Source organism: Mustela erminea, chromosome 14, assembly GCF_009829155.1.
Source record: "Mustela erminea isolate mMusErm1 chromosome 14, mMusErm1.Pri, whole genome shotgun sequence".
NCBI lineage: Eukaryota > Metazoa > Chordata > Mammalia > Carnivora > Mustelidae > Mustela > Mustela erminea.
In genome coordinates, this window is record NC_045627.1 from 61,600,773 (window position 1) to 61,625,532 (window position 24,760).

The 24,760-nt window shown below is 41.1% G+C and overlaps 1 protein-coding gene across 6 annotated transcripts in view; it reads right to left on the reverse strand.

The window, feature by feature from the left end:
* Positions 1 to 6,735: 6,735 nt before the first annotated feature.
* Positions 6,736 to 24,760, reverse strand: part of ARHGAP19 (Rho GTPase activating protein 19) — a 65,167-nt gene continuing 47,142 nt past the window's right edge. For 3 of the 6 annotated variants that reach the window (XM_032313097.1, XM_032313096.1, XM_032313094.1), the window contains exons 9-12: positions 19,167 to 19,265; positions 13,805 to 13,915; positions 13,229 to 13,307; positions 8,935 to 9,028 (exon numbers count right to left, since the gene is read on the reverse strand). In XM_032313097.1, coding sequence (XP_032168988.1) covers positions 9,018 to 9,028; positions 13,229 to 13,307; positions 13,805 to 13,915; positions 19,167 to 19,265 — 300 coding nt within the window. In that variant the 3' untranslated portion in view covers positions 8,935 to 9,017. Of the gene's footprint in view, positions 9,029 to 10,473; positions 10,500 to 13,228; positions 13,308 to 13,804; positions 13,916 to 19,166; positions 19,266 to 24,760 lie in introns of those variants that run through there. The other 3 variants (XM_032313095.1, XM_032313099.1, XM_032313098.1) reach the window with 3 other exon arrangements.

Here is a 24,760-nt window from a genome sequence, read left to right on the forward strand (position 1 = left end):
GGGTGGCTCAGTGGGTTAAGCCTCTGCCTTTGGCTCGGGTTATGATCTCAGGGTCCTGGAATCGAGTTCCGCATTGGGGTCTCTGCTTGGCGGTGAGCCTGCTTCCTCCTCTCTCTCTCTCTGCCTGCCTGTCTGCCTACTTGTGATCTCTGTCAAATAAATAAATAAAAATCTTAAAAAAAAAAAAAAAAAGAACAATTACGTCACATGCGCCAGGGTCTCTCACCCTGCTGCGCGTTTCCTTAGGCTGTTGCTCCTGCGCCAAAATCCCTTTCCACAGGCTACTTCTCACCATCCTTCATGGCACATGCCCTCCACATAAGCTTCCCCAAATCTCTCAGTTGGACTTTACGCCCCACGCCTCTGCTGCCACTGCACTTAGCCCTCCAGACCACCCACCAGAACGTAGTAGAACCCACCATCTCTCCCACTGCCCTGCACCACCGGGTCAAACCAAGATGATTGGACATGGCTCTTGCCCTTGCGTCTATCATGCAGGTCAGAAAGCTCAAACTCACCTGTGTTCATGAGTGATGGCACCACCGCGGCAGGCACATTTCATCCGGGAAGGAACTAAACAGCTTCTCCAACAGGTAATCATTCCCTTCTTGGACAAATCTGAGTTCACAGTACATTTACTAGGAACCTCCTGCGTGCCAGGTGCTGTCCTAGGTATTGCAGAAACAGAAAATAAGGAATAGCACCTGTCTTCAGGGAACTCAGGCTTCCACAAACTAGATTCCCTCTTTCCTGCCATTGGCCTCAGAAACAGAAACAGGTAACAAGGGCCCTTCTTCTTCCACATGGGAACACTCAGATCATCACCCAGGAAGTGAAAGGAAGCATGGTCAACACTCCGAATGCAAATCAGGCAATGGGATTAGAGGCAAAAGTAATCTCCAGTGTTAGAAATGAGATGGTAGCCTGGGGCAGGCACACGGGGGATTGACTGTAAAGTGGCGAAAGAGAACTTTCTGGAAGGATGGCAATGTCCGTCTTAATTGGGGTGGTGGTTACAAGGATGTATACATCTTATCAAACTGTATGCTTAGAGTTGCTTTAAAAGGAAACAGGTTCAAGTCCACACACAGGGACTCGCAGCCACTCATTGGGTGTATCACCTCATTTCTATTTGTAAATCTCCATTTCTATCTGTAAACATGGTTTGTGAGCTAGTTCGATGACTTTCGGGCCCCTTGTTTAAATAAATTCTTGCTGTGAACCAGAGACAAAGGAGCTAGCTCCCTGGCTGAAGTGGGCAGGGGCGATCTGATGGTGTCCTTCCAACCCCTTCCCCTCCTCACAATGAGAGGGCGCCATTGTCTTCAAGTCCCACCTAGCTCTGACAGGCACTACTTCTGTCTCTGCTGGGGATTTGCCTCAGGCTAAATATATCCCTTCTTTCTCCAAACCATATGGTTTCTAGATTCCTCTGGAAAGAGTAGGCTTTTATGCTCCCATAGAAGAGGGAAGCAGGGACAAGAGAAGGGCTATGCCTCTCTTCTCCCTTCCCCTCCTCTTCCTGGTTCATTCCACACAATACCCGCAGTGAGTGTTCAAGAAGTGGCTGCAACACGAGACCTCTCATTAATGGTCAATTCCAGTTACATTAAAGTACTTAATAAAGCCTGGATTACTGGGTCATTAGGTTTCTCGTAATCCCAGTGGTCTTTCAGCAGGGAGAGGCAGAAGGCCTGGCCCTAGGCCTCTAAGCTGAACAGAAAAATTAATGGGTCTTTATGCCCGAGGTAGTTGGTCATGGGGAGGGAGGTCACATTTTTAATGTTTCTCTCCTGCTCTGACCAGCCCAACTTCTGCTCATTTTGCTTTTAGAGAATTTATCACTAGTTCCCTGCATTTGGGAATATGAAGATCCTTCTTAACATCCACAAAGCTCAGTTTCTACACTTTTACAGCTGCATTTTGATCCATATTGAAACTTGAGGACACACACACACCCCTATTATTAGTTCATTAACTTAAAAAATATCCTGATGGATCACAACATGGATAAACACTGAAGGACAGAGTCACCTCTGGAAGAGGCAGGCCATGTTCAGGACACACCTTGACTTGAAGTCCCCAAGTAGCCATCAGCCCCGGACCGTGCACACCCACCAGCTGGATCTCACGGAGGCACACTCCCATAACCAGCCATGGCGGGCAGGAGCCAGTCCCAGAAAAGCCAGTGGATGAACCTTTCACCACTTTCCTTGCGACCTTCGTCCCCTCTCCAGGGTGGTCTGTCTCATGGCTAAAGGAAAAGAGAAGACGTGGCCACAAGTGCCAATGGAGCTGAGGAGTAGGTTGGCTGTGGGGGAAGGAAGGATAGCCTAGGATTAGAGTCCCAGATGTTCTAGAACATACCAGTATAACATGAGCCATTTATGTATTTAACATTTTCTAATGTTTAGGTTTCTAATGTCTAATAACATTTTCTAGGGTTAAAAAGGTAAAAAGAAACAAGTAAAATTAGTGTTAATAATATAATTTACCCAGTATGTCCAAAATATCGTTTTGATGTATAATACTTACAAAAATTAAGACATTTTAACTTTTTTGTTTTTCCTAAGGTTTTGAATTCAGGAGTGTATTTCACATGGAGAGCACATCTCAGTTCAGACTGCCACATTTCAAGGACTCAATACCCACATGACTAGAGGCTACCCTATTGGTGAGTGTGTACGAGAAAGCAGGGAAATGAGGATAGACTCACCCTCACAGTTCCCAGCAGCGGCAGGCGTGGGTGGAGGGCAGGCAATAGTTGTGGTGGACGCCACCCTCCTATAGTTCATCACCACTCCCAACAGGCACACCTACTGTGTCCCAGAGCCAGCACTGAGCAGCTCAGGAGCACGGCCTGCGCAGACCTGGAGCCCAGCCAGAAGATGTATAGCACAGTGTCCTATAGACAATGCCGAGTGCAGCTTGTGGGCCCAATCCAGGCCATGGAGAAGCTGCATTTGGCTCCCCCCAGTGTTTTTCAATCTCTTGAAGTAGTTGTTGTATTTATAACCTTGTATTTCCTTCTTGGCTCTTGCAAACACTGCTGTAAGGCCACAGTTCTTGAAGACACAGTCCTGGATTAATCTTGACTCTCCCACTTTTTAGCTGACATTGGATACATTGAATTCTTCATGTGTCTCCTACTATAAAACTGGAGATCACGATAATTCACAGATGTTTGACTTTGGTGAGATGAGGAATTAATTGGCTAGCACAAAGCTGGGTACATAGTAAGTACTCAATAAATGATGGTATTAGTTTTCACTCACAGGAGGCTTGAACTCCATAGAGCCCCTACCACGGTCCTATTTCAGTATGGGAAAATGGGGAAGTATGTGCACAGCAGGAGTTCTCAAAAACAACCCCACTTACACACACAGATGTTGGCCAACGGTTCCTGCACTCACAATTTTTAGTTTGTTTCCTTTCTCTGTTGCCCACAGGTATGGTTCAACTGAATTAAGCAATCTTCACTACTAAGGCACTACAAATTTTAAAAAGCTTATTTCTGGGAAGGAAAGGGGAAAGCTAGCAATGACATCAGCAGCCCCTCCTGCTAACCTTCATCCTGCTTCCAAGGTGGAAGACTCTTGGAATTGGCACTGAATGCTGCTGGTGAAAGATATTAACGACCAACTTGGACCAAGACTTAGCCATTGTTCGACTCCCATTTTTGTTTTTTGTTTTTGTTTTTGCTTTTTATGGGGGAAATTAAGAGTCAGGGACTTTAAAACATCTAAACCAATCATGATAAACTCTATACCATGACCCTCTAGCCTGAGGTTCAGCCTTCCTGACCGTCTCCACCGCCATATGCTTTAAATTCAGAAATGTAGGTAGGAGCAAAACATGGGCAGCCAGTCACAGGGAACAGAGGCCACAGAACTGGCCCATGAGGGAGACTAAGGAAAACTCTTCCCAGGCAAACTGTTTTCCCATCTTCCCTTTCTGCTCTTTAATGCAAATTTGCTTCTTCATTCCTTTCTACAATTCACATATTGACTATGTGCTCAGCACTGTCCTAGGCATTTTGATCCTCCTATTTTTCAAAATAACTCTTGTCCCCTCTACCACTTTTTCTTTTCTTTTGCATTACTCAGTTTCCTGTGTTGTTGTTGTTTTTTTTTTTTTTTTTTTTTTTGAGTCTCCATGCTTCACTCTCAAGAAAAAGACATGGCTCCTTTCTTTACAATAAACGAGTTGCTCCTGGGGGATTAGAAGAGGGACAGACAGTCTGAGCAGCACCTAGAGAGCCAACATGGGAAAAAAAAAAAAAAAAAAAGGAGCACGTGGGTAGATAATGGAGCAAAGACAACTGCAGGGTTTTTATCTGTGCTCCAGATTTAAGTAACTCTTTTGTTATCAAAAATAACTATGTCAGCATCAATAACCTGCTGATTACAAAATGCATTCTTTGCAGAGAGGAGGAATTAACATCTAATGAACACTTGCCATCTGCCAGGCACTGTGCAAGGCTAGTGATTCTCAGTATTTTAGTGGTCAAGGACTCCTCTGGGATTCTTGTGGAAACTATAAAATCTCTCCCTTAGAAAAACTCAAATGAACACAAAATTTTACAAAGAATCACAAGGGCAAACAATGTTCCAAAGCATAATCACAGACTCCAGATTAAAACCCTTTGTGTTAAGCCCTTAGGATCCCAGAGCATGTCATTATTGAGACAAGATACCATTATCCCTACCTTACAGATGAGGGGCCATCCCTAAGGTCACATACTAAACATCAGAAACATTTCAGACAGAGTTGTCTGAACACTACTTGCTGTCCTAGATAAAAATGTCATTTGATTTTTACTGTTATTGTAACTGTCACTCCTTATTTTTAAACAAAGAAGTAAGATTATGTGAGAAACTGAAATCTGTGCAAAATATTCTAGACTCAGCCACAGCACATCAGAAAGCTCAGAATTCCCAGGGGTTCCAATCCCATTTCCTATCAGCCAAAAGCCCCACTCCTCCTGAACTCACCTGCCCAGAAAGGAAACAAGCCGAAGAGGTGCTTTTCTTAGCCAGGTTTCATAAGCCTCAGAACAGAAGCAACCTGTCAATAATATCTCAATAAAACTACAGGGAAATTTTTTAAAGAGGCAACCTCTCTTTAAGACAATCTATCAGTCAAAATGGGAATTGAGAGACCAGTCAAAGCCTATGGATATGAAACAAAAGAAATTTAATTTCAGAGTATTACATGAAAAAAGACAATGCATAGGATTGTTTCTTTACAGTTACATATATATATGATATACAGTCAAATAAGAATGAAAGACAAAAAATGGTGAAACAGTTAAGAAACCTTGTTTCGCTTGCTGAGCAAGCTCAGGGAGAGCCAAGGGCAACCCCTGCTACGAAAGGCCCTAGGGCGGGAGTGTTTTTCCCAACAGGCTCTGCCAGTCTCCAAGTGTCTGGGGGAGTGCTCAATGGCTCTTCAGCACCCCTGGCTGTGGCCTCGCATACTTTAGTTTCCATGGCAACCCAAGCACTCAGGCTATTATGTACTCACCTCCTCACTAGCCCCTCCACTGACTCTCCATGAGTGGAAAGATGTCGGTTGGCACTGGCTGCCTGGGAAAACTAGTTTTTCCGTGGGGAGTTTTAGATTGGGTTAATTACCACTGGTTTGAAAAGCTTGTCCATTTTAGGGACCCAAATTTTCCCCAAATTCTACAGCAATCTTGCCAAATGCCAATACCCAGGTTTAGATCAAGGTCCTGTCTTCAGGACAAAAGCTTCAGGGTGGAGGGGACAGGGATGAGGATCTCCCTGGGAAAAGTGGAGTTCTGTTTAGAAAAGACCTTCCAGCATTTGTGTGAGGCCCTGTACAATGCAAGGAAGCAGCGAAGAGTCTAGAGAAGTCTGTTGCCAAAGATGGCTTCCCTGGCTATGCATGGGCCACATGGCTGGTCACTGCAGGGCACAGGTGCAAGGACCACAGGTTCTCTGTATCCAGAGGCTCCTGGGAGGGAAGCTACACAAAACCACCACTGTCCAGGCGGAGAGAAGGGATTTGCTGGCTTCCTTACAACCCAAGAAAATGGCCACCTCTGGATCACCCAACAGTCACCAGAGTCAACTGCCCTGTACTACTCCATTTCCCAAGAGTGCTCCTGAGAAGGACATTTAGGGTGATGAGTTGGGGAAGGAGCGGCTGCGGTTTGTTTGTTACAATTTGTTAAGTACCAACTCCTTGAGCATGTTCTGGCACTCAGATACAAAAAAGTACATGGCACTCAGATACAAAAAGGTATAATCAGTATCTTCTAACCTTTCACTGTGGCACTGGAGTTTTTCAAACCAGATTCCCTGGTCCCAGGGCAAAAGTCTATCACACTAAAAGGTTAGAAACTCCAGTGTCTATGGTTTTCCCGGTGATCTGAATCGAGGAGGTGCTCTTGTCTTCACGTTTATGCCCGCTGGCACGAAAACACTGCCCTGTGCTGACACCCCATCAGAACCATCACAACCGCAGAAAGAAATGAAATGTTAAAAGCCATAAAAGGAGGGATTTCCAAAGAGACTGTTCCAACATGAAAAATAAACATATCAGATTAAAAAAAAACTTATAGATTAAAAAAACTGTTAAATACTGGCTCAAAAATACCCACCCACCAAGTCAAAAGGGAGACAGTACCCTGCTGTGGCAAATGATAAAGGGCTTTTGTCTTGTAGTTAGTTCTCTGTAAGATTCCACAGGATAGGAACACTTACATATTGCAAGGCAGAAAGTTATGCTGTTTATTTCTCAAATTTGGATTCCAACTGGATCACAGCTTCAACTGTCAAATCAGCTTCAACTTAAAAAATGACCTATCACACCCTTTAAGCAAGGGAAAGTATATTTAATAAATAACTTAAATGAAATACACATGCCCAAATTCACACACAAAGTGCCCAAGGGGGCAAGCTACACAAAATCATGTGTGCGTGGCAAGCACCTCTCCCATCACTCTAGGCCCACACTTCCCTGGGGTACCAACCCATTCAACCAGTGAAAGTCTCCTAAGTCTTAGCTGCCTCCTCAGACAGAAGCCCAGGACAAAGCTGGTGACAGGAAGGTATCAGGTCACTGCTCTGCACTCTCCACCTGATGCCACGCCATTCTGGGAGGAACCACTTAGTAAAGAAAGGAAGCTTCGGGTTAGGGAGAACACTATTTCAGTCTGGTCCTATCAAAAGCAGTCTCTGTCTGCATTCACTCGTAGCAGGTGCTTATTTTCTTAATAAGGAAAAGCTAACTGGAAACCTACACAAATAAATTTGCTAACAAGTATTTTTAAGAAAGACATATAAATGCTCTGAGAAAGGGCCTTCTACGAGGCTCATACTCCTCACCATCTGTTGTTCACAATCCATCGGGCTGGAAGGTCAAATCTTACACTTCTCTTCACTATTGTTGGAGTAGCCAGTGAGACAAGTACGGAAGAGAGGACTGACAGCTGGACACAAAACCAAACCGTGCTCTGCCAGCATCATCCTCCCATTTCAGCAGAAATGCAGCTTTTTCAAGAGTTCAAAGATAACAAGTCCCACTTTGCAGGGCAGCCGCTCCCCAGGAGCCTGACTGGGCTCTGGCACAGGGTGAGGGCAGCTCAACGGCTCCACAGAGCACCCACTCAAACGCTCCCGCCTCTGGCCACACGCCCCCAGGCAGTGAGTTTTTACACAAGATCAAAGCCACGCTGCTGCTTACCTCTAACACACATGAACATCCTCAACCCCGTCAAAGCCCCAGCCCCACCTCCAAACTACTCCTTTGCCCACCTTGACAAGGAGAGGGGCGGTGCGGCAACCCCCCTCCAACACTGGTGATCAGCCACAACCGCTTCTAAAGGAGAATGTGCTCTTTCAAATCCTCTCAGCCCTGCAGAGTGACGCGCCCTTCCTCCCGGGACTCCAGCTTGCCCTCAGCGGACAGTCTGACCTGCACACCTGATCCCTTAGAAGGATGCAATATAATCCCACCCACCAGCAGTCACCCTGGACACAAAACCAGCTGGTCCCATCCTAGTCACACTCCAGAGTTTCCAGTACATTCAGATATTTCAGCAAATCTCTATCGAGCCGTCGGTGACTTCCCTTGAGTCACAGGGATCTGGCTCAGAATATTGGCACCAGAGATGTTTTAGGCAAGAGGAGACTGAATGAAGGCGACGAGTTTGGCAACCGCACAATTACTTTGGCACCACGGAAGAAAGGGGAAGAGAGGGAAGGGAGGGAGAAGAGACAAAGTTTAATAACTGACATTTGTTAAAATATGGTCTCATTCTGAATTCTCCTTTTTCAATAACGCAGGTCAAATATCCTATACCCTCAGGTCCAAGAAATTATTTTTGTAATTCCAGGAAAGCTCGAAGTTCTTTGGACAAAGGGTATGGAGGAATACGGCCTCATGAGATTAAGAGCTTTCCCAAAGCTTATGGTGAAAAAACAAGGGAAAGGTATCTGTCTTAGGCATAATTTAGACGACCTATCCAAAAAATGGCTTTAAAAAAACAAACAGCAAATTAACAAGAAACAACCAAAATAACACCCGTACTATCAAAACAGAGAAAAGCCCCAAGTATCAGTTAAAAATAATATCAATCCACCAGGACTGACAGCACTTTAAAAAAAAAAAAAAAAAAACTGGTAGTTGAGAGAACTTTCAGATTTTTAAAAATAATATCTGCTAAAACAAATTCATGGAATGAGCACTGGAGCCCAGCTGGTTCTGCCCATTTACTGTGCTGTGTGAGCAGGCTGGCTGCTTAGTGGTTTCCCCACAATGCTTTCAAAGACAAGAGAAAGAGAGATGCCAGCACCCAGTCAGTAGACAGAGTCTGCAGACATTATCCAGTGAGTGCGGTTAGAGGTATCAGTCAGGTCACAGGATTAGTTGACTTTCACAATGCTAAATGCAGCAAGCTGCAAGTCCAAGCTTCTCTGTGAGCAGTAATGACATCTGGCCCACTAAAGAGGAAATTCCGGGTGGACAACAGGAGCACTCTGGATCCTTCAGAGGAATCCTAGGTTGAAGAAAAAACAAGAATATTAAGCACATTCATAAATATTTCTTTTTGCAATCATCCCACCTGAAAGCTAGCCAGGTTGTACTTAATATTTTCTACAAACTGAGGATTAAACAGCTTAACTGAGAATTTGTGACTTCTACCAAGTAAACATTACTTTGTCTATGTGCTTTAATCTCAATGCATTAAAACAACTTAATGGCGGGCGCCTGGGTGGCTCAGTGGGTTAAGCCGCTGCCTTCGGCTCAGGTCATGATCTCAGGGTCCTGGGATCGAGTCCCGCGTCGGGCTCTCTGCTCAGCAGGGAGCCTGCTTCCCTATCTCTCTCTCTCTGCCTGCCTCTCCATCTACTTGTAATTTCTCTCTGTCAAATTAATAAATAAAATCTTTAAAAAAAAAAAAAAAAAACTTAATGGCAATAACAGCTACCGCTGTACTAAGTGCACATTTTGCACCAGACTCTGCTCTGAGTTCCTTGTGTACATGATCTCATTTATCTTCACAACAATCTGTACATGAGATAAAGCTCTTGCCATGTTACAAGTGAAGAATCTGAAGCCTACACAAATTAACTTTCCCCAAGATAAATAGATACAAGCAGAAAAGCTGGGAGTTGAACCAAAGCCTAAGTGAATGCAGAGCTCCTGGCCTTCCCACCACTATGCCTCTTGCCAGCAAATGTTTACATGCAAGGTACTGTCAGCACCAGGAGGAAGAGAACAGAAAACAGGAAGTCACAAACCTATTCTTAAGTCTGGCCCTTGTCTTCCAGAAGAGAAACTAGCTATAGATACCAGACAATACATGTGAAGTCAGTAAGTATAATAAATCATACTAAATGTCAACGTTTTAGTACCATCAATAAGCAATGGAAAAGGTACATCTGGCTGGATTAGCTAAAGAAGGTTTCAAAGAGGAGGTATGGTTTAGGTTGGGCTTTGAAGAATGGGTAAGCTTCTCACTCCTGGCATACTGAAATAATGCCCATTACTAAGAAAATAATGAAAATAATGCCCATTAATAAGAAGGTGCTAATCGGGAGTTCTCATCTGGGAGTAAGGTTGCCCTCTCCTCCCCAGGAGATACCTGGCGATGTTTGGAGGCATTCCAGTTGTCCGAACTGAGGGAAGAAGGGTGCCCTGGCATCTAATGGGTAGAGACCACGGGAAGCTGCTAACCATGGTACAATGTATAAGGCAGCTTCCCACGACAAAGATCTGACCCAAAATGTCCACAGTGCCACATCAAGAAGCCCTGTGCTAAAGAATGCCTTTATGGAGTATGCGCTTGATGACGATAATAAAATTACATTATTGCCTTCAAATAATATTGCTTTTACAAGATCACCATCAAAAACCTCCAGTTATATTCATTGCATAAAAGAATTAGATGGCAGGTAAGTGGATCTGTGGCCTTGGAAACTGGAAGAGAGTTCAGATCTGGAGATTCTGGTCTGAGAGCAGTTACCCTACAGAGAAAATAGAGCTGTGGGTTAGCCCAAGTTGCTGAGAGGTAAAAGCAAGAGCAAAGATAAGCAGAGAATTCAAGAGAGAACACTTAAAAACACAAAGAGGAGGGGCGCCTGGGTGGCTCAGTCAGTGGAGCGTCCAACTCTAAGTTTCACTCAGGTTGTAATCCTGGGCTGGGGAGAGTGAACCTTTCATTGGGCTCTGGGCTCTGCACGAGGTCTTCTTGTCTGTCCCCTTCTGCTCCTCCTCAACCCCACTCACGTACTCTCTCTCTCAAATAAATAAAATCTAAAAAAATTAATAAAATGAAGAGGGGAGGGGTAGGCCAGCAGTAGTAAGCTGCGACAGAGATGGAAAAGTCACAAGGAAGAACAAGAATAAGGTAGCATCATGACAACCAAGGCAAGCCTTTCGGGCTGTAGGAGGTGACCAAGGAGAAAACAAAATGGAAATGTCACTGCCTAATCTAATTCCAAGTGTTCGTTATCTGTAACCCCCACTTTTCTGAATCACTAACATTTTTTTTTCTAATTTTAAAGTAGGCTCCATGCCCAACGTTCAGGGCAGGGGGACTGAACTCAACCCTGAGATCAAGAGTCACATGCTCTGTTGACCAATCCCTGCTGGGTGCTCCTGATTCACTAACATTTTTGAGAATCTAATAAAACTATACATTCTGTCCTCCAAAAAGGTACCTACACATAAAACGACATCAACAATATCAGGAACTTGAGGGGTGCCTGGGTGGCTCAGTAGGTTAGGCCACTGCCTTCAGCTCGGGTCATGATCTCAGGGTCCTGAAATGGAGCCCTGCGTCAGCCTCTCTGCTCAGCAGGGAGCCTGCTTCCCTCTCGGTCTGCTTCTCTGCCTACCTGTGATCTCTCTCTCTGTCAAATAAATAAATAAAATATTTTAAAAAAGAAAAAAGAAAAAACAATATCAGGAACTTGATCAGAGCCCTTAGGAGGTCCACACAACAGCTCAAGAATCCCAGCTCTAAATCTTTTTTTTTTTTTAAGATTTTATTTATTTATTTGTCAGAGAGAAAGCTCGAGCACAAGCAGGGGGAGGGGCAGAGGGAGAAGCAGGCTCCCTGCTGAGAAAGGAGCCCAGTGTGGGACTCGATCCCAGGACCCTGGGATCATGACCTGAGCCAAAAGCAGATGTTTAACCGACTGAGCCACCCAGGTGTCCCTGCTCTAAATCTTCTTGCTAAAATGAACTTGGCTTATTTCCTTAATACATTTCCCTCTCCTCAAAGTATAACTGTCAATATAAAAAGACTTACCATTTCTTGATTCTTTTTTTTTAAGATTTTATTTGTTTATTTGAGAGAGAGCATGAGTGAGAGAGGTCACAGAGGAAGAGGGAGAAGATTCCCTGCTAAGCAGGGAGCCCAACGCAGGGCTCGATCCCAGGACCCTAGCATCATGACCTGAACTGAAGGCAGATGCTTAACTAACTGAGCGGAGCCACTCAGGCTCCCTTTTTGTTATTTTCAAAAAGGAAAGGTATATATGTCGGATACAAAACAATGTATACTTTAAAAATAACTTACGCTTAGGTTTAATTCACCGACACCCATGTAGAAATACTTAGACACACATAACTCAAACACCCAACTCCCCTCAATCAGACAGCCCTGCCTACAAGTCAGAAGCAAGATGGAAAGAAAAAAGTGCTAAGATAATTCATTCAAGGATAAGGACTGAGACCCTACCAAAATCTAATCTTCTAGAGAAGAATAAAGATTTCTCCATAAGGACTGGACTTTAGTTCTCTTCCTACTGCTGATGTCTCAAATCATAATTACGTTCCTGTCTCAGCAGTAAAAAGCACATGTCAAACCCAGGATCACTTCATCTGCCATGTTCTTGCTAGTCCTAACAATTGCTACTTGTTAATGCTTCTAAAACATTATTTCAATTAAGGCTCATAAGAAATCTGTGAACTCTTATAACTATTATCCTTGTTTTCAGAGGAGGAGACGGGCTCAGAGAGAATGAATGGTTTTCCTGGGCCAGAGGAATGATGACTCAAATCAGGTTTAACAGCAAATCCCCTGGTCCTCCCCATGGACCACACGGCTTCTTCAGAGGCAAGTACAGCAGCTACTGCCTTTTACCAGAAGAGCCTGGGGCAACTGGCACTCTCCACGCCAAATAATCTTTTTTGTCCTAAGTATCCTCAAAAATATGTTGGAAAAAATATGTTGGAAAAAGTATCCTTAAAATACGCTGGAAAAAATATGCTGGAAAAAGTATCTTCAAAAATATGTTGGAAAAAAATATGGAAAAAAAATATGTTGTACGATATGATTTCCAGGGTCCGTCAGCTGTTTATTAGCTAGAAAGCCTCACTGAAGTCTACACAGAAAAAGAACATAGCTATTCCATGTTTATGGAGCATATTCTTAGCACTTCTGTACTTGGTTTCACAAATTAGTTTACACTTGCTTTTAATTTGCTTAACAAGTGTTCTTAAGATCTCTTTCACATGTGTCCCATCTGTCCAAGAATGCAGGGACTGTGTGGGTCTGTCTTCACAGCTCTACCCCTCAGCACCTGGGACAGTGCCGAGCAGATGATCAAGAACCATCTGCTGAAAAAGACCCAGGCTGGCAACCTGATGTTGCTTCTGACACTGGGAATTCAAACACTACGACTGACGGACTAGACGCAGAAAGGACTTACGCTCGGTAAGAACACAGAATAAGTAAAATCAGTACCTTTTTTCCCTTCTTTCTTCCCCTCAGGCCATTTCAATCTTGTTGGTGTCATCGTGACAGCTGGAGAGCCAGAAAATAACTGTAACAAGAACATTTTATAGTGGCTTAAATCTGCTAATGTCATTCCTACAGACAGACTTTACTAACAGAATTATTCGCTTGTTCAATTTCCATGTGAAGAGTTTTACTGAGGCTGATTATATTTATATATTATTAGTCTTAACTGATTTTATTGCTGGCTTAATGAAGCCGCATGTGTGGGGCCCCTAGAAGGACTACCCAACAGATACCACAGTGCCAGCCAGGCCCAGCTCAATGGTACCGGCCCCACAGAGTCTCCCAACAGGAACTATTCCCTTCAGCACTGTTTGTGGAGGTCCTTCACTGTATTTGGCATCGCTGCATATGCCTGGCTATATCCTTCTGGAACTCCGTGTGTTTGTTTTGACCATCAGCATAAATGAAAGGATTTAGAAAAAGGCACCAGAGAAACACAGTAAAACAGGCGACAGTATATCAATATTTCTCCTTTCTACAAATGTACACAAAGAGGAAGGCCAAAGAATAGCATCTTACTAAGTTCATATTTTCTTTGCTGGCTCTCTTCATTTCACCAATGGCTACAGATTCCGGAGTAGGATACTTGTTTTTCTTTTCTGACATCATCTGATTTCCCAGGACCTTCCGCTGATTTAGGAAGAGAAAATATGTGATTTATAAAGATCTACTATATCTGTATTGTAGCTAAACTGGCTGGTCTTTAAATCTATAGTTTCTTAGTTTAGAAAAATTTCAGATTTCAAATAAATTTCAGATTTCTGATAAATTCTCCCAGGCCGTCTTATACAAGGGAGGCCAAAGCATGTTACAAAAAATTCTGAAATCATTGCCTTCCTTTAGGTGATCCCTTTTCCTCTACATTTGAAATACCTGAAATGTAAGAAAGTTTTACAGTTGATTTAAACTAGCTAATGCAGGCAAGTTACAGTGTGCTTCTAAGACCATTAAAAAAAAAACAGTTATTTAGCAGTATAATTTTTTTAAAGTTTTATTTATTTGACAGAGAGAAAGAGCGCAAGCAGTGGTAGCAGGAGAGGGAGCAGCAGCCTCCCCGCTGAGTAGGAAGCGAGATGCAGAACTCGATCCCAGGACCCTGAGATCATGACCACAGCCAAAGGCAGATGTTTAACCAACTGAGTCACTGAGGCGTTCCTAGCAGTATTAATTTTTTTCCCCAAAGATGTGTTGTCCCTGGCAGCTGTTAAGAGCCCCCTCCCGACTCAGGGATACTTCTGCTAGGTCCACTCTAAGTCTGCTTCCCTGACATGTCTTTGTACAGGATTAGAAAACTTGGAGAAAGTCTTTAAGAGTTTCTAATATAGCACAAGAGCGTACAGGCCATCTTAAGGGGGTCACATGACTATACTGTCATTCAGAGCACAACTAAAATCGCTTTCATCTATGAACAGCTTAGAAGCTGACATAACCTACTGTAATAGCTGATAGTGACAATTCTACCATCTTTAGGGAAATCTTCCCTTTTTTCTTCTTAGGAATAAGTTTAAATCCCCAGAAAAGAACTTAACAAAGCTAGAAGATGAAACCCTGCAATATAAATCTTAGCAATTTTTTAAAAAGATTATTTACTTATTTATTTGACAGAGACAGCGAGAGGAACACAAGCAGTGGGAGTGGGAGAGGGAGAAGCAGGCTTCCCGAGGAGTGGGGAGTCCAAGGCAGGGCTCGATCCCAGACGCTTAATGACTGAGCCACTCAGGCACCCCTCTTAGCAGCAATATTAAGAATATTCCAATATAGGGGCATCTGGGTGGCCCAGTGGGTTAAAGCCTCTGCCTTCGGCTCAGGTCATGATCCCAGGGTCCTGGGATGGAGCCCCGCATTGGGCTCTCTGCTCTGCAGGGAGCCTGCTTCCCTCTCTCTCTGCCTGCCTCTCTGCTTACTTGTGATCTCTCTCTGTCAATTAAATAAATAAAATCTAAAAAGAAGGGAATATTCCAATATAATAAATTATTAACATGAGAGAAATTCTGGAGGAAAAACTCTAGCCCAAAAAAGGGATCAAAGAAGAATATAAATCGAATAGCTAAAACACTGAAAAGCTGGAAAAATGAGACTGCTACATCTTCCTTTCAGAAATCAGCTCTCACCTCAGTAAGCTGAAATGGGGATGCCAGGAGCCACAGGGCCGGCTGTAAAGCTTCTAATGAACATTTTTTAAGAAGATTTTATTTATTTATTTGAGAGAGAGAAAGAGCAAGAGAGAACACAAACAGGGAGGAAGGAGAATAAAGGAGGAGAGGGAGAAGTGGGTTCCCCACCTGAGCAAGGAACCCCATCCATGTGGGGCTCCACCCTGAGATCATGACCTGAGTCAAAGGCAGCCGCCCAGCCAACTAGAAACCCAGGAGCCCCTCCAATGAACTTTCACTTTTTTTCATTTTTTTTCCATTTCTTTGTTTTTAATTTTTTTTTATTACGCGATGTTAGCCACCACACAGTACATCATTAGTTTTTGATGTAATGTTCCATGATTCATTATTTCCAACAAACTTTTAAAAAGACATTTCGGGGGCGCCTGGATGGCTCAATTGGTTAAACATCTGACTCTTGGTTTCGGCTCAGGTCTTGCTCTCAGGGTGGTGAAATCGAGCCCCAAGTCGGGCTCTGCACTCGGTGCAGAATTTGTTCAGTGCAGAATCTGTTGGAGATCCTTTCCCTCTTCCCCTCCCCCAGCTCTCTCACTCTCTCTCTGAAATAAATAAAATCTTTTTAAAAAGGGGAAAAAAAAGGAAAGTATCTCCTTAAAAAAAAAAAAAAAAGATATTTCATTACCCTATCACTATTGAGCAAAAACAATTATATATTAATAGCTCAAAAGTCTCTTCATTCATAATGAAAATATCCTGTTTCATAAAATTCGTTAACATTTATATTTAAAATTACTGTTCTAAAATGTCTTATACTGATAGATTTATAAGCTCTTTTATAATTCTAAAGTCCTAAATTCTCCCTCCATAAAGAAATGGGCAGCTGCCAAGAGGATACTCCATATTCACATTTCAGGCCACACTAAGCAATACATCTAGAGCCACTGCAGAACTTTCTTTTACTAGGATGAAAAAACTACACCCCTCTAGCTTCAGTTAAAGAAATATTTGAGGGGCGCCTGGGTGGCTCAGTGGGTTAAGCCGCTGCCTTCGGCTCAGGTCATGATCTCAGGGTCCTGGGATCGCGTCCCGCATCGGGCTCTCTGCTTGGCAGGGAGTCTGCTTCCCTCTCTCTCTCTCTGCCTGCCTCTCCATATACTTGTGATTTCTCTCTGTCAAATAAATAAATAAAATCTTTAAAAAAAAAAAAAAAAAGAAATATTTGACTAATAACTTTTTAGTTTATTTGACTAATAGCTTTTTTGTTATCAATCAGCTCAATGACAGGAAGTCAGAGGGAATGACAGACTTCCAAGTAAAATGAACCAACAAGGATCTTCATTTTATGAACTACATGTCGCAGGTGAATATACTGCTAGGGTTCTAGAAAAATAAATGAATTTTTAATTATAGTAAAATATATATAAGACAAAACTTACCATTTTAGCCATATTAAGTGTATAGTTGAGTAGCATTAATTCCATTCATACTGTTGTGCAACCATCACCACCAGCCATTTCCAGAACTTTTTCATCTCCCCAACAGAAGCTGGATACCCACTAGACAATAATTCCCAGTTCCCCCCATACTCTTAGCCCCTGACAACCACCATTCTACTTTCTTTCTCTATGAATTTGACCATTCTAGTTATCTCATATAAGTGGAATCATATAGTACTTGTTCTTTGTGACTGGTTTATTTATTTAACATAATGTCCTCAAGGCTCATCAATGTTGTAGTATATGTTAGAATTTCCTTTCTTTTTAAGGCCAAATGATATTCAATTTTATGTATATACAATATTTTGTTTATCCACTCACCTGTCAATAGATACTTGGAGTGGCTTCCACCCTTCACTTACTATGAATAATGCTGCTACAAACATAGGTGTGCAAACATCTGTTTATGTCCTTGCTTTCAGTTCTTTTGGGTGCATACCGAGAAGTGGAACTGCTGAATATTTAATTTTTTGAGGAACTGCCATCCTGTTATCCATGACAGGTACACTGTTTTACATTCCCACCAACAGCGCATGAGCGTTTCCAATGTCTCCACATCCCCACCAACACGTGTTATTTTCTGGCTTTTTCCATAATAGTCATCCTACTGTGATTTGCTATCTCACTGTGGTTTTCATTTGCATTTTCCTAAAGATTAAGTGATACTGAGCATCTTTTCATTTGCACATCTTATTGGGAGAAATGTCTAAGTTCTTTGCTTATTTTTTTAATTTTTATTCTTGTTTTTGTAAGAGTTAATTATATATTCTGGACCTTAACTCCTTCTCAGACATATGTCTTACAAATTTTTTGTTCCATTCTGTGAGTTGCCTTTTCATTCTGTTGATCACAAAGGAAATTTTGATGGTAAGCAAGACTAATGCCTCAGAGGCTACTGGCCCCCACAGAATTGAGAGTGAATTCTAAATTTCTATTAATAATAATAGCTAAGACCAAAATGAGATTTAGATACTGTAGCAATGGTTAATGACTGCAGCTTAAAGAAAAAAAATATATTTTTTTATATATTTTTTCTTAAAATATATATAAATATATATATTAATTTTATTTTTCATTTTAATCAGCGCTCCTTACTCTTGCTGGATTTATAGATTTTAATAATGTTAAAACAATTTTTTTTTTAAGATTTTATTTATTTATTTATTTGACAGAGAGAAATCACAAGTATATGGAGAGGCAGGCAGAGAGAGAGAGAGGGAAGCAGACTCCCTGCCAAGCAGAGAGCCCGATGCCGGACTCAATCCCAGGACCCTGAGATCATGACCCGAGCAGAAGGCAGCAGCTTAACCCACTGAGCCACCCAGGCGCCCCTGTTAAAACAATTTTAAAAAGAAAAACAGCAGAACACAGAACGGTGCTTAATCTCTCTCCAAGTTAACCAGAACCTTGCCTTAGTTTATGCCTGAAAATTCGAACCCCATTATCATGTTATCTACTGCCATCTGATGGCAATATGCAGTAGCTACAAGTTCAGATCGTCCACAAGGATGTGTAAATCGAACAAGCATAATGATGGCATCAACAGCACAGAAGCAGATATTGTATTTGTTTTTAAAAATATATTTTTAAGTAATTTGATACAAAGGAAGAGAATATACAACTGGATTAAAATGTTAAGCTTACAAAAATTTCAGCTACCTAAAACTCACTAGCCTATTGGAAAATACATTTCCTAACCATTTCTGTAAGATTGTCAACTCCCTCACTTCTCCATAGCTTCTGCAAATTGTGCAGTGAACCTTGTGGCACAAAGCAAAGAACTCTCCACACTGCTCAGGAATGGGGACTCTGTCCTCAGTCCCAAAGAAAAGGAAGGACCTTTCTTTTACTCTCTAATCATACAGCCCCTTCTCCAATTTGAAACACAGCAAAATGCTATAAAAATTAAAAGTTTTTCCAAATTCTATCTTTTTTTTTTTTTAAGATTTATTTATTTATTTATTTGACAGACAGAGATCACAAGTAGGCAGAGAGGCAGGCAGAGAGAGAGGAGGAAGCAGGCTCCCTGCTGAGCAGAGAGCCCGATGTGGGGCTTGATCCCAGGACCCTGGGATCATGACCTGAGCCGAAGGCAGAGGCTTTAACCCACTGAGCCACCCAGGCGCCCCTCCAAATTCTATCTTTATCTTCTTACAAATGAACCCTTTACAGGATCCCAAAGAATAGAAGAAAACTGTTTATGCCTAAAAAAAGTCAGACTGTTAAGCTTTCTCAAAGTCAATGCTAAAAATGACAGTATGGCATACCAACCTTAATAAGGCCACTAAAGGAACGTGAACGGGCTCTTTTCTGTACCCGAGGAGTAGAAGATTCTCGCTCTGGCGTCTGGGTCACAGACTGTTTATTAAACTAAGAGAAAACAAACATTTTATTATTATTTCCCCCCATCAAGAGCTAGGATTCTATGACAATCAACAGCTAAGTGTAAATATCCAGACAAGTCCAGGAATAAGTAAGTCTGTACACATATGGATTAGTAGGTTAGAAAGCAAATCTCAAAGGCAGAAATCATGTTGCCAAAAAAGTCAAAATTTATTAAATTATTCTAAGGAGACGGCACTTTATTTTCCTTTTTCTTCTGTACTACGAAGTTGGAAGTATTGCCCCTATTTTACAGATTAGGAAACCAAAACCCAGAGTTATGTAATTTGCCCACGATCTCAGCTGGTAATCAAGATTTTTTGGCAGACAGTATCTTGGACATAGAGAGTGACTAGCACAACTAAAACAGTTCTTAATTTAAAATAAATTGCATGCAGAATAAAGAAGTTACTAAAGCTCTTTAAATGGACATCCATCATGATTCCTTGCCAGTATTATCAGAGGAAATACATCAAAATAAAAAGTGATTAATTTTATCAATATCAGCTGTCTGTTTGATAGTATCTAACATGGAGAAATGCAAGATATAAAACACTGTATTGTCTCTATGTGGAAAACCCAGAAGTCTCCACCCCCAAATTACTAGAATTCGTATAGCAATTCAGTAATGTGGCAAGATACAGTATCAATGCACAGAAATCAGCTGCTTTCTTACACACTAACAATGAAACCATAGAAAGAGAAATTAGAGAATTGATTCCATTTACAATAGCATTAAAAACCCTAAGACACTTTGGAATAAACCCAACCAAAGAGGTGAGGGATCTATATACTCTAGGAACTTATGAAAGAAATTTAAGAAGACACAAAACAATGGGAAAACATTCCATGCTTGTGGATCAAAAGAAAAAACATTGTTAAAATGTCTATGCTGCCCAGAGCAATCTGATCAAAATACCAATGGCATTTTTCAAAGTGATGGAACAAACAATCCTAAAAATTGTATGGAACCAAAGAAGACCCCAAATCACCAAGGAAATGCTGACAAAGAAAAACAAAGCTGGGGCATCATGCTGCCTGATTTCAAGCTCTATTACAAACCTGTGATCACCAACACAGCATGGTACTGGCACAAAAACAGACACATAGACCAATGGAATAGAATTGAGAGCCCAGATATGGACCTTCAATTCCATGGTCAACTAATCTTCGACAAAGCAGGAAAAAATATTCAGTGGAAGAAAAACAGTCCCTCTTCAATAAATGGTGCTGGGAAAATTGAACAGCTATAAACAAAAGAATGAAACTGGACCATTCCCTTACACCATACACAAAGATAAACTCTAAATGAATGAAAGAACTCAATGTGAGACAGGGATCCATCAGAATCTTAGAGGAGAATATACGCAGTAACCTCTTTGACATCGGTCACAGCAACTTTTTTCAAGACTCATGTCCAAACTCAAGTGAGACCAAAGCGAAAATGAATTTCTGGGGCTTCATCAAGATAAAAGGCTTCTGCATGGCAAAGGAAATAGTCAACAAAACAAATAAGCAATCCACAGAATGGGAGAAGATATTTGCGAATGACACTACAAAGATCTATAAAGAACTTCTCAAACTTAACACCCAAAAAACAGATAAGTCAAAAAATGGGCAGAAGACATGAGCAGAAACTTCTCCAAAGAAGACATACAAATGTCTATCAAACACATGAGAAAGTGTTCTCATCATTAGCCATCAGGGAAATACAAATCAAAACCACACTGAGATACCACCTTACACCAGTTAGAATGGCAAAAATTGACAAGGCAAGAAACAACAAATGCTAGAGAAGTTGTGGAGAAACTATTACACTATTGGTGGGAATGCAAATTGGTATAGCCACTTTGGAAAACAGTGTGGAGGTTCATCAAAAAATTAAAAATAGAGCTACCCTATGACCCAGCAATTGCACTACTGCGTATTTAGCCCAAATATACAGACATAGTGAAAAGAAGGGCAATATACACCCCAATGTTCACAGTAGCAGTGTCCACAATACTCAAAATCTGGAAAGAGCTAAGATGCCCTTCAAAAGACGAATGGATAAAGAAGATGTGGTCCATATACACAATGGAATATTACTCAGCCATCAGAAAAGATGAATACCCAACTTTTGCATCAACATGGATAGGACTGGAGAAGATTATGCTAAGTGAAATAAGTCAAACAGAGAAAATCAATTATCATATGGTTTTACTTATTTGTGGAACTCCTAGTGTCCTCCATTTGTCCTCCACAAATGGAGGACACTAGGAGAAGGGAAAAATATAGGGAGAGAAATCGGAATGGGAGACAAACCATGAGACAATGGACTCTGGGAAACAAACTGAGGGTTTTAGAAGGGAGAGGAATGGGAGGGATGGGTGAGCCTGGTGATGGGTATTAAGGAGGGCATGGATTGCATGGAGCACTGGATATTATACATAAACAACGAATCATGGAACACTACATGAAAAACTAATGATGTACTGTATGGTGACTCACAACACAATTTTTAAAAAACCACTGTTATCGTCTTATTTAATGCTTTGATTAGCCATTCATCGCCCCAGTTAATAAAATGACCTAGTACTTAATTCTTCTATATATCTGCTTTCTCTAACTATAGTTTTTAAATACGTGAATTGTAATTTTGCAAATTTTTATCCATTCAGATTCAGTTCTGGAGGTTTAAAAAAATGACAATTTTCATACATATTATATGGTTACCAAAAAGTTTCCAAAGTTAATTATCAGAAAATTTACTTACTTCTTAAGAGCTTAGAAAGCAAGCATCCCTCCTGGATATATTGAGACAAGTGACAAACCATCATTTCTGATAATGTTGGCCAGGTACAATAAGAGGGGCTCTCTTGTATCCAGCTGGCTGAAGCATCCATAGTTTCCTAGGAAGCTGTTTATCAATGTGTGTCCAATGTCTTTTCAAAACACATACTGTAATCCCCCTTTATTCATGATTTGCTTTCTGAGGTTTGTTACCATAATCAACCACAGTCCAGAAGCAGACGGTCCCTCTTCTGATGTATTTTCAAAAGGTCAGTAGTAGCTTAATGCTATGTCACAATGCCTATATATCATTCAGCTCACTTCAGCTAATCACATAAGCATTTTACCATTTTTTTTTTACCATTTTTTTTTTAAAGATTTTATTTATTTATTTGACAGACAGAAATCTCAAGTAGGCAGAGAGGCAGTCAGGGCGGGGGGGAGGCAGGCTCCCCGCTGGGCAAAGAGCCCGATGAGGGGCTCGATCCCAGGACCCTGGGATCATGACCCAAGCCAAAGGCAGAGGCTTCCACTGAGCCACCCAGGCACCCCAAGCATTTTATCATCTTACATCATCACAGGAAGGATGAGTATAGTATAGTAAAATATTTTGAAAGAAAGAACACAGTCACATAACTTTTATTATAGTATACTGTTATACTTGTTCTATTTATTAGTTACCATTGTTAATCTCACACTGTGCCTAATTTACAAATTAAACTTTATTATAAGTATGTATGTATTAAAAAATCATACATCCATGGTTTTCAGGCATATACTTGGGGGTCTTGGAATGCACCCCCCACAGATAAGGGGCAGGAACAACTGTATTAAAAAAAACACACCACCTGGGGCGCCTGGGTGGCTCAGTGGGTTAAAGCCTCTGCCTTCGGCTCCGGTCGTGATCCCAGGGTCCTGGGATTGAGCCCCGCATCAGGCTCTCTGCTCAGCGGGGAGCCTGCTTCCTCCTCTTTCTCTCTCTGCCTGCCTCTCTGCCTACTTGTGATCTCTACCTGTTGAATAAATAAATAAAATCTTAAAAAAAAAAAAAAAACCACCACCTATGAAGTCCTTACTCAAAAACTAAATAAATAAATAAAACTAATTGGTAGTCAGATCAAGTTTCTAGAATTGGATCTAACTACAAATTTCTCATAAATACAGTGAACTGAGGAACATGTTCAATAACACCACAAGGGTGTAACCAACAAAATCTAGACTATGGAAAACAAACTATATGGTTTCTTTCACAAATAAAGGGCAGAGAGAGAGAGGGAGAGAGAATGTAAGAATATGTGTATTTAAACATGATGTAGTAACCTGGATTAGATCCTGGCACAGAAAAAGGGCATTAGCAAAAAAACTTCTAAAATCTGAATAAAATCTCTAACCTTAAAGTAATAGACCAATGTTAATTTCTTAGTATTAACAATGTTAACATTAGGAGTGAAGGGTTCCTTGGTAAAGGTTACGTGAGAATTCTTTGTACTATCTTTGCAATTTTTCTCTAAACCTAAATAATGTCAAACTTAAGATCATTCAAACAGGGGCGCCTGGGTGGCTCAGTGGGTTAAAGACTCTGCCTTCAGCTCAGGTCATGATCCCAGGATCCTGGGATCGAGCCTCGCATGGGGCTCTCTGCTCAGCAGGGAGCCTGCTTCCTCCTCTCTCTCTCTGTCTGCCTCTCTGCCTACTTGTTATCTCTGTCTGTCAAATGAATAAATAAAATCTTTAAAAAAAAAAATCATTCAAACAAACTTTGGCAATTTTTTAGGGGGAAAACAAAAACAGGGGAGAGGAAGAAGGACCTATACATTAACAGGGACCCAATAGCTATATCCAGCAAAAAAAAAAAAAAAAATGCATACCCTTTGGTCATGCAACTTCTAGGAAAACTCTGCAATGAAAATGCCTATGAAAATTTATAAGCTAAAAAATAATCTAATTCCCAAATATGTCCAATAGTAGGCAAACTGTATACACATTAGGTTATATGTGATGAAATATTACACAGCATTAAAAATGTTCACAGCCTTTTAACAACATGGGAAATGATCATGATATAATGTTAAAAGGATAGGAATTTTAAAAACTGAATATATATTATGACCTCAAACAAAAGAAAAAAATGTTAAATACATATATTCATGGAAAGAAAACACTCATAGAAGAAAATACTCCAAAACTTTTATCAGTGGTTATCTCAGGATGATTACAAGTGATTTTTCTTCTTTATACTCTTCTGGAGGTTGCACTGCTTCTATAGTGAATATTTACTATTCTTATAATCACAGAGAGAAAAATCAGGAAATAGTAAAATTATAGTTTCACCAAGACAAAGTGGCAGTATTTTAAATGTAGGCAAGGATTTCACAAGGAAGCATGAGAAAATGTTTATGCTATAATGTTTAGTGAAAAAGAGAGAGAAAAGAAAGTCTGTGGTATGACCCAAACAATGTAGAAATTTATTGACAGGAAAAAGTCTGAAATACCGAAAAGGTAAACCCTGGTGGGATGAATGATTTATTCTTAACCTTAACCTTAACCTTCCTAATGATGTCCTATTTTTCTAAAAAGAGCAAAAATGATGTTAGTTTTTCCTTTGTATTATCTCTAACCCTCTGCTTTCTTGATGACAAAAGTCATGACACTTGGCCCTGAACTGTTGTCTTAGTTTCCAACAAGAATTAAATCATTCACCACTTTGAAAC